The sequence below is a fragment of the Notothenia rossii genome (assembly GCF_949606895.1).
Source record: "Notothenia rossii genome assembly, chromosome: 8".
Classification (NCBI taxonomy): Eukaryota; Metazoa; Chordata; class Actinopteri; order Perciformes; family Nototheniidae; genus Notothenia; species Notothenia rossii.
The window spans coordinates 65,617,933-65,628,606 of record NC_136906.1 but is presented as its reverse complement, the minus strand read 5'-3'; the positions used below and the strand labels follow the sequence as shown (position 1 = coordinate 65,628,606).

Genomic DNA, 10,674 nt, shown 5'->3' with positions numbered 1-10,674 from the left:
GGGCGGGAGGTTGCGTCAGGTTCTGGTTGCTTGGAGACGTCCCAGGAATCCCAATCAGACTTCCCGCCGCACGGATATTACTGGAAGTGCGCCACAACTTCACTTTTACTATCATTTATTTTTAACAAATACACTTTTTAAAACAAACAACAATTAGACAACAAGTACAAAATGTGAAAGAAAATCGACAATTAAATACAGACTACAACGTTTGTTTTAACTGTTACAAGTTGCACCCATCACGAAAGTTACTCTGACCAAATTTGCCACAAAAAGGTACAAAAACCTTTTCAAAATTGTTTAATGGGACATTTGAATGAAAAAACTATTAATTGTAAAGCTTACTGATGCACCTTTGTGTGCCACATTCAGAGTTGCAAGGTATAATTTCAGTCTATAACAACACATCAATAAATATAGATATAAATAAAGTATTTTTTTTTCAATATAACTTCAATATAGCATGTCATTTCTCCTGGTTTGCTTTAGTGCTGATTGTCTGCCATCACATGAGACCGAGTGCAGGGGACTGGCCCTAAGCGATAGTGTTTTAATGAATATTAATGGTTACTGTTTTACAATATCTTCAAGTCAAGGGAATATATTTGTTAGTTTTTCTTTGTCCAAACCTTTATATATAGTCTATGGTCCAAACACAACATTTAATTGATTGATTTCATTTCCCACACAACTACAGAAGCATTCATTGAGCCTATAATAATATATTTCCATCCTTTGATAACAGGGCAGCAACATGTAGTTCGGGTCATTTAAGTGTTCCCTGTAATATTACTTTTAAACAATATCATGATTATATTGGTAGTTACAAACCTGCAGAAAGTTGTTCATACATTTGTAAAAATAACCTGTTTTATATAGATGTCAGACATTCAGGAAGAATGTCTTATCATACAATGATTGTCATATTGCTTAGTGCTAGATTCTTATGGTATGGACTGTAAAATAAATCAAAATGACATAGCCTAAACATAAAATAAATGTCCAAACCAAACAATCATATCAGCAACCCCGGACTAACAGTACTGGAAGATCTCTTTTCCAGGGCTAATATCCAATAATGAATCACACATCTGTTAAATATTTTAGTGAACAACAGGAGTGAAACAAGTCTCTGTCCACAACATTTACAAGCTGAACATCAAAAGGTCAAAAAACCCTGTATTACCAGTTTCATCAACACCTCATTTAACCATAAATGTTCTACATAAAAACATTCACACGAGTTATGTAATTTTTCATTTATATTGTTGGAAAATATTTAAGAAAATCTGTAGAAAAAGTATTTTTTTGTTTTATATTTGGTTCTGCTGATGATGTGGACATTTTTGTTGTGAAATAAATAGTGGTAAGACTTACATTTAAGGACAATGTTTATTGTGAATGGACTGTATTTATGTTGACTGCAGGGCCTGGGGATTGAACCATCTACCTTCCGATATTGGACAACCATCTACCATCTGAGCCAAAGACGCCCTATTATACTGTATATCTAATATTTTTGACTCATCTTGTGACTTTAGTGATGGCCTTTTATGAGCCGGACTACCTCAAATCTAAATTATTTTCATAAAGTAAGTTCCTCAATGTCATCATCAAATGAGGTGATGGCACGGATGGCGGGCCTGCTGTCTGCCACGTGGATGGTGTTGAGGGAGGATGCTGGAGGAGTAGAAGACCCTGAGTTGAAGCTGAGTAGTCCGTCCCTTTTACGCACCCCGTTGGTAGTTGGAGGATCTTTGAGGACCTCCAGCTTATTGTATGTGCTCACACTGTCACCCAGAGGTGTTGCCAGAGCTCCGAATAGTTGCTGCATGAGGCTAGCCTTCCTGTCCTTCTCCGCTCCACCGTCCGTGTCCTTTTCTTTCTCCGTCTCCACCCCTCTGAGGCTAAAAACACCTATCGCCTCTAACGACGAGTCCCTGTCCTGTTTTGGTGGAGGGGGAGGGAAGCCGGAAGAACCTCGAGAAGCTGAATTCCCGAATGAAGGCGCGTAGCTCCCGAATGCCAGGTCGTCACCGGAGATTTGTGTCCGCAGTGCTCTCCTTCCCACTCCTGCTGTGGCAGGTCCACCCTCCATGCCTGATCTCCTCCTTCCACTGTCCCCGCCTCCAGCACGGAAACCGGCAGACTCTTCTGGTTCTGTGAGGTTAAAAACAGAAGAGTTTCTCTGCTCAGGAAGACGAGGAGAAGCGTGGTTACTGGTGGTCTTATTGGACTCAGAAGGAATAGACTCAGCAAAAATGGCGTCCTGGGATCCGTGCTCTTGGCAGTCTATTTCACGCATCTTAGCCAGCAGCAGTTCTTTTGTGCGACGTGCTTCCTCTGCCGTTTGCCGATTGGACAGCGCCCCGTGGTTCCACCTGTCCACCTCTTCCTGGACATGGCCACGCTTCCTGTTGTTCTCTTCCTCCTGGCGTAACAGGGAACTCATCCTCTTCCTGTCCTGTTTCTCTTTTTTCTCCTCTGTGGACATAAGACCATGTTTTAATCCTCTTCTCAATGCATTAGTGTTGCAAATGTGTACTCTATGCTCATCTTACCTTCTCTTAGTTGTTTTGCCTTCTCCTCAAGCAAGTTTAGCTCCTGGTTCAGTTGCAGCTTCTCCTCTTTTTGCAGCTCTTTATCGTTCTCCTTCACCAACTCCTTCTCCTTGTTTCCTTCTATTTCTTTGTTGCTTGTCTTCTGCTGTTCCCACTTTAGATGTCGGTCCTCTGTCTCCACCTGTCTGTCAACACCGGCAAACTCCTGCTGAAGTAAATGGATTGAGAGAAAGAGGCGTAAAAGGTGAATGACAGACAAATGACTAGGAGGGGAATAAATGTGAATGTTGGGTACAGTGAATTTACCTTGAGCGATAGATACTCATCAGGTGTCTGTTCACTGTACCCATTGGCATCACTGATGGCAGGGGGAGGAGTGGGGAAATCCAGACTGGGCGCCCTGTCTTTAGTCTGCACTGCCTTAGTGCTGCTCCTGCTGGGGACTACGTGTGAAACAAGAGCAGAATAAATATTAAAGTTCATTTTGTAGTCCTTTTGCAAACCATGAAACCTTGATCACTAGTTTCCAATATGTATTAGCATCAATGTTCATCAGCTTCTCAAAACTACTTCAATATGGATAAATATACAAACATTTGAGAAGCTTATGTATAGACAGGGGTGCATATAAGTGGTACGCAGGTACGCATGCGCGGCAACAATCTGAAATGCGTACTGTCAATTGTGTCACAAAGCACATTTGCGTACCGACGTATATGTCAAGCTTTTCCAGAAGGCGGTTAGATCACCGGACGACAGAGTCGCCGTGTGCACAGACAGGGCTGCTGTTAACGTCGGTCTGTACAGCAGCAATGCGCTAAAACAGCTGATCACAATGTTCACACGCTCTGTGGTCACGAAGCTCTGCACTCCACTACCACTGTAAGTATAGATGTTTACAGGTCTACAATGACCATCTGAACTTAAAGGGGACCTATCATGCAAAATGCACTTTGTGATGTCTTTTATACATAAATATGTGTCTCCGGTGCGTTGGGGAACTCACGCAGCGTCAGAAAAATAAAACCCTCTCTCTTTTCCTCTGTACCCAGATCTTTTAAAAACAGGGGTACAACGAGCAGATACAGATTTGCTGCCGATCTGACGTTAAATCGGCAGCGGACCCACAGAAAATTGCAATCAGAAACAATGCCTGACGTGTTTTGGACGTAATCTCATCTTTCTTTACATTAGCAAGCCTCGCTAGCACTCAGAGCTAACCTGTAATGGAGAGCACATGTGTTTAAAAAGCAGGAAATAAAAAAAGGAACTCACCTTGTGATAAACCTGCAAGAGAAAAAGCATTTGAGCTCCATACTGTTTCAGAAATAATCCTTGATGTGGTTTAGAACAGGATGGCGTTTTATCACAGCAGAATTTAACTTTATCTCCTGTAGAATTCTGATCAGGCATTAGCTCCGCCTCCTCTTTTTTTTTTTTTCAAGCTAAGGACCCAAAATCTGTGTTTCTCTAACAGGGCTGCAAAAGAGGGGTGTGAGCAGTATGAGGCATGGCTACAATGGGCGAACTGTTTGGTATTTTAAGCAAAAAACTTCACAGACATGTTTTTTCTAGGTATGGCCGTACAATATATTTTTCCAATATAGCATAACAGGTCCACTTTAAAGGGATAGTACAGATTTTATTAAGTGGCGGTATTGTATGAGGGAAGTTTCCAAAGTTTAAAACCTACACAAAAATCAATATCAGTTTTAGTTTACGCTTCATATTGAATATTTTCACCACATGCAATCAGACAGCCCTTATCAATGGGTAGCTACCAGACTCCATTGACAAAAACAGTCATTTAAGATTGCAAAATAAATAAATTGCTGGTTTACTGTGTGCTCGATATGTTTTTTTCATTGTGTGACTTCCATTATTACAGGTTCACTGTTGAAAAGGGCGATATGACAGGAAGGTTTATTGGTAAAAAGATTTTACTTATTGCATGCAGTTAGATTGATCGATATCTTGATCTAGCCTTTCTTTTCGGGGGCTAAAATATATTTTACTGCTGCCCATAATCCATTGAAGTGCATTGCTTAGCTCCTGTGCTGGTACTTGTGTTGGTGTCCTTTTATGAAAAATGTGGGCTTGCCGACTGTAGGTAAATAATTATCTCATACAGTCCGCATTTCAAAATCCCTCAGTCTTTGTAATAGACTCTTTGGTTAACTGCACAAATAAGCTTCTAGAACCAAAATTGTGGCCTTACTTTTCCGTTTTGTGACACTGTCAACATCTTTCCTTGGGGCGGGTTTCATCATGCGGTTGGCATAGATGTTCCTATCATCTAGTTCTCTCTCCTTCTCCTAAAAAGAAAAGGAATCAACAAAGTGAACATTTCATACAATGTTGCTTTTATACCAAATCAAAAAGGAAAATACAGTTTGCCTTAGTGGGTATTCCAAAGTATATTTTTTGTGTTTGGACCTTGAGTTTATTGGTCAGTCGTAGCAGCTCCTCCTGCAGGGTCCGGATCTCGTCCTGGACACTGATGGTCTTCTTCTTCTCTGCAGCCAGCTGCCTCTGGTAACTGCCGCTTGTTAGCTCAACGCTACGCTCCAGCTCCTACACACACACACACACACACACACACACACACACACACACACACACACACACACACACACACACACACACACACACACACACACACACACACACACACACACACACACACACACACACACACACACACACACACACACACACACACACACACACACACACACACACACACACACACACACACACACACACACACACACACACACACACACACACACACACACACACACACACACACACACACACACACACACACACACACACACACACACACACACAGTGAAATGTGAACATTGTTTACGTGGTGGAGGCTTCAAATGAATCCAGTAGGTTTTCTGCCTCGACCTGCACTGTATGTTATTTTTTATCTTTGTTTGTGTGTGTATTTTTGAATTGCGCAAATAAACAAAAACATAAATGTACAGAAGTATGACAAAGTGTAATATTAAAAAAAGATGTGTGTTAAAAAAATGTATTATAACGCAATTCTATCAAATCTGTGGTGTAAACAGCAGGCAATAATATACATTACTTCATTTATTTACAGATTTTGTAAAAATGTAAAACCTGATTTATTTAGGCAATTTCGCTTGAATATCTACAACACAGAGGCCTTTAAAGTCCTGTACAGATTAGAGTTAGTAATAGCATTACATTCTAGATAAAAAACACTGCAAAGTAACGGGTAACTATTAATAAATAAGTAAATAAATGTACCTTAATCTTGCGTTCTGCCTCTAGGGCCCGGGTCTTCTCCTCCTCTAGCTTGCGGCTGAGCTCGTCTCTGGCTCCTAAGTCTCGCTGGTCGACGAGCTTCTTCAGCCGCGCGATGGTGGCCTGACTCCTCTGCAGCTGCTCCTCGCTGTCCTTCATCCGGCGCTCAGCGGCCCGCTCCCGCTCCTGGGTGCGTCTGAGCCGCTCGCGCAGCACGTGGGTGTCGTTGTTGTGCCGCGAAATCAGCTGGGAAATCTCACTTTCTGTGTCATCGTAGCGCTGCAGGGCTTTATCTTGGCGCACCTGAAGCTGAAGCATGGAAAAGCGGACATTCGAATTCAGGACACCACAGGTATTAATAATGATGAGTTAGAAAATGTATATTAAGGTAAAGGGTTATGGGATTGATTTTCCAACAGAGATGTGTGTTTATTTATTTTTTATAGGATTCCTACAGCTAAAGCGAAATTAGATTTCATGTTTAACACTCTTCATGATGCAAAAAAACAAATTTAAACAAATTAGATATTAGGTATTTTTCACTTTTAAAGATTTTTTTGGAGAATGCAACAGCAGAAAAAAAACATTCATAAAATACTAGTTCCCATTTCTTTTGTAAGAGTTTTTGAGAGATTGATTTAAGACATTTCAACCTAAATGTAGGTGTTAGATGATTTAATGAGGGCCTTTTAAGATTTCTTAAAGATCCATACTTGCCACTAAAATCCGACATTGTTCACTTCAAACTCTCAACCTTTCCTGGCCTTATTTATTTAACCTTGACCTAACTAGAGTGGTAAACCTACCTGTCTGAGAACTCGATTTTCCTTCTGCAGCTCATCAGTACGCTGTTGCAGCTCAGCGAGTGAGTTACGCAGTTCATTGATCTTGAGCAGGCGGGCTGAGAGCATCCTCTTGGTCACCAGGTCCAGGTCTTTGGGAGGCGTGGACTCCTTGCTTTGTGAACGCACTCCCCTGCGCTGATGCTGGGTCAGCAGGTGGCCACCTGGACGCTGTGGACGAGAAACACCCCGACGCCCCACACCTCCTGCAAAGATAGAGGAACACACATGATGTAGGGATAAAGACAGTAAACATTTTGACAGGACCATACTGAAACAAGTGCACTGGTTTGACAGGACCATACTGAAACAAGTGCACTGGTTTGACAGGACCATACTGAAACAAGTGCACTGGTTTGACAGGACCATACTCAAACAAGTGCACTGGTTTGACAGGACCATACTGAAACAAGTGCACTGGTTTGACAGGACCATACTGAAACAAGTGCACTGGTTTGACAGGACCATACTGAAACAAGTGCACTGGTTTGACAGGACCATACTGAAACAAGTGCACTGGTTTGACAGGACCATACTGAAACAAGTGCACTGGTTTGACAGGACCATACTCAAACAAGTGCACTGGTTTGACAGGACCATACTGAAACAAGTGCACTGGTTTGACAGGACCATACTGAAACAAGTGCACTGGTTTGACAGGACCATACTGAAACAAGTGCACTGGTTTGACAGGACCATACTGAAACAAGTGCACTGGTTTGACAGGACCATACTGAAACAAGTGCACTGGTTTGACAGGACCATACTGAAACAAGTGCACTGGTAGTCGTAAATGGAAAATAACGTTGAGGCTGAAGACTAATCGACATACCGTGTTTAATTTCGTCGTAATGTACAATATTTAATTTCCCATTCTGTTCTTTTATATATCATATTCTATTTACATGTATAGACTTCTTGCACTATTTTTTATTTGTATTTTATTATATATGTTGCATCGTTGGAGGAGCTCGGGTAATAAGATTTTCATTGCCATTTCTACTTTAGCTTATGTGCATATAACATTAAAACCTTTGAATACAATTGTACTTATTGAAACATAATTAGAAAGTGAGGAGCTTTTAAGATTCAAATAGAACTTCTGAATGTTAGATTTTATTGATGTGTTAGTCAAAGCTGGAGTATAGTCTTGTCATTAAATGACCATGTTCAAGTCTGCCTTATACTGCCATCACCTGGACATTAAATCCAATGTAGCCAGTAAAGGTTACAAGATGAGTTTGAACATATCCTTACTTTACATACCTGTCTTAAGGGGGCTGTTAGAAATCCTTTTTGAATGCACCATTCTCCGAGGAGTAGCAGTTGGAGTCCGGGACCGGGAGTATGGTGAGTTAGAGCGCTCTGAGGGAGACTCATTGTCATAGTCGTCTGAGTAAAACGACCCACTACTTCTTCGTCCCTCTCCGTCTGATAACTGGTCCCGATCTGGATCTGAACGCCAGGTTCGGGTTTTCGATCTACTCTCAACACAGCTTTCTTTTTCCGCCTCGTCCTTGAGATTGTCCCGGGAGTTATTTTTGCGTTTTTCGAAGTGTGATGATCGGGAATCCTTCTTTGAACTGCGGAGTGACTGACGACTTTGATCGACATCACGGTTGTCCTCATACGGGTCGGTCATGTTTTCAGATTCCATGCTGTCACTCGGAGAAGAAATGCTGTGATGAATTCAAACACAAGGGAAAAGAAACATGTCAGACTTTGAACTATATAAGGATTATTTTCTAAATTAAAATGTACCAATAACAAACTATAGGATGTGTCTTACCTGATTTATAATTTAACATTAAAAAAATCTCCTGGTAATCTGATCTCAACTGTTTAACAATGCAAACCATGAATCCAAACCACTTATAAGAAAATAGTCCAACTGCGTTCTCTCATGATTTTCTGTATTGTGTGTCTTGGTCACTAAGCGACAACACACAAGAGGTGGAAGTTTCCATGAGGCTGAATGATGCATGATATCACTACCTTACAGCACTGCTGCTATAGACAACACACTAACATGCCTCTGTCTGCCCTGGTGACTTATTAAACAAGCCAGTTGATTATTTCTTACTGGAATATAAGGCTTGTAAACTTGTGTTCAAAGAAAACAGAAAAAGAGGAACATTTACAATTCATAACTTTTTATTTGGCTGATTGTAAATATGGTGTTGCATATTACATAATGCCATGTAATAACATGCACATATATATTTATTGTATGCTGAGACTATTTTGTATATATATATATATAAATATGTAGAATTCTTCTGAGAATATTTTGTGAATAACTGTATTTATATCAATTAAAATGTTGATCTTTTAAAATTGCCTTGTTTTAGTATTTAAGGACAAAAGCCCATGCCACTTAAGATTTGTTTTGTTGATTGTAAGGGATCAAACAACCTTGAGTAGATTAAGGAATTAATATTAAAAACTAATAGCCAACCATAATATTCTTATATCATCATGCAGTCATGTGGCCCTTTCATCTGCCTGGACGATAATAGAAACACTTGATGGATAAGTACCTATGGCAACAACAGTACACACACAGCATCATTACAATAATCAGAAAAAAGTGTAAATGAGGGTAAAAAGCTTTGTTAAATGAACAAACAGACGAAAAACTTTTTAAAAATAAATTAAGTGGCCCTTACATAATGTTGTTCACCTCTAACATTTAGAAAGAAATGGATACATAGATTAAGCAAAATAATTTAAACGGATTTACTAAACAATTTCAGTTTGTTTAATGTTTTTGATCACACAAAGTGATTTAATAATAATATTAATAGTGATTATCAGCATCAGAGTATGTTACATCACTCACCACCGAGGTTACATTACATCCCCATCATCTCCTTTGGCATCTTTTACTTCATCTTGCTATTGTCAGACTGTCCCAGGAGGTCCCTAAAAATAAGTTGAGGACACATATATATGCTTTATTAAGCTCTCAATAAAAAAAAAAATAGATTCGTGTTATTAAGGGCTTACTATAGCGGTACAACAAGCGTCCCCAGCCTGCTTTCAGTGACGGACAGATAGGATTAAAGTAGGCCGTCTGCTGTTGACAGGTGTTTGTTGCTAAACTGCCTCTCAGGTAAATAGTTTAGTTGCCTGAAGCCAACCACACACTTCAGTGCGCCCTATACTCCACATTATCAAATAAACGCGAATACAAAAGGAGAATAGTTGTTGAGCTTCCAAACAGCATTTTAGCGTAACGCCACTAGCAACCGTTAGCCCAAAAGAGGTTGTATAAAGCTAACGGTGAGAGATGACCGACTTGTTAATGCTAGCTCATTATGCTAGCATAGCAATACAAAACTACCATCAGCTGGTGGGAGGTTTTAACGTTACCCTTCGGCGTCTGCTGGCACCAACATGTCCTTTTGTCCCGCGTGTTAATATTTTAAATCTTGTTGGCTAGTTTACGTTTAACTTTGCAAGAATAAGCAATGCTCTGCTTCTTGTTTTAAGACTCAGCCCGCTAATGATAACGACGAAGCTTCAACTTCTAGCAAGCTAGCATTAACTTAAGCTAATTTAGCTACCGCTTGATTTCAGCATAGGATATATAAAGCATTGACGTCCGTCCTTGATGAACACAGTCATGACTATGTTTTTTTTAATAATGAGCCGTCCTGCATTTATCCAAAATAAAACGGCAAGACGGAGTTTTCCCGAGCCAGCAGCTCAGATAATGTTATTATAGTCCACGCCTTGAGGTTTGCTCCAGTCCCTCCGCTGACGCTGTACCATGGCAACCGCAGTGCTCCCTGCAGTAACACTTTACATCCAGAGGGGCGCTGTAGTGCAAGTTGTGCTCTGGATACAATGTGATTTGATTGGAAATAACTCAAACCTTGCTACTAACGTGTTTTATTCATGCAGTGCAATCCATATTTTATGTTATAGTATATTATAGGCTACTATTGTATTTACTTCATTATTCAAATGTAGGGGAC

The 10,674-nt window shown here is 40.4% G+C and overlaps 1 protein-coding gene across 4 annotated transcripts; it reads right to left on the bottom strand.

The window, feature by feature from the left end:
- Positions 1–285: 285 nt before the first annotated feature.
- On the bottom strand, positions 286–10,485 carry lca5 (lebercilin LCA5). 4 transcript variants are annotated; one of them, XM_079643730.1, is made up of 10 exons: positions 9,701–10,485; positions 9,534–9,616; positions 7,958–8,370; positions 6,656–6,897; positions 5,853–6,158; positions 4,998–5,135; positions 4,780–4,876; positions 2,868–3,004; positions 2,562–2,769; positions 286–2,484 (listed from the first exon to the last, which is right to left on the bottom strand). In XM_079643730.1, exons 3-10 carry the CDS (start codon positions 8,346–8,348, stop codon positions 1,586–1,588), a joined length of 2,418 nt encoding a protein of 805 aa, XP_079499856.1. In that variant the 5' UTR covers positions 8,349–8,370; positions 9,534–9,616; positions 9,701–10,485; the 3' UTR covers positions 286–1,585. The 4 variants fall into 4 exon arrangements, with proteins under 4 accessions (XP_079499856.1, XP_079499859.1, XP_079499857.1 ...); XM_079643733.1 differs by having other exon boundaries at positions 2,562–2,766; XM_079643731.1 differs by having other exon boundaries at positions 10,067–10,485.
- Positions 10,486–10,674: the final 189 nt, after the last annotated feature.

Coding starts and splice junctions, on each gene's coding strand:
- lca5 (XM_079643730.1), bottom strand. CDS start 8,348: ATGGAATCTGAAAACATGACCGACCCGTATGAGGACAACCGTGATGTC. Junction 6,898..7,957: donor TAACAGCCCCCTTAAGACAG/GTATGTAAAGTA, acceptor CTATCTTTGCAG/GAGGTGTGGGGCGTCGGGGT. Junction 2,770..2,867: donor ATGAGTATCTATCGCTCAAG/GTAAATTCACTG, acceptor CATTTACTTCAG/CAGGAGTTTGCCGGTGTTGA.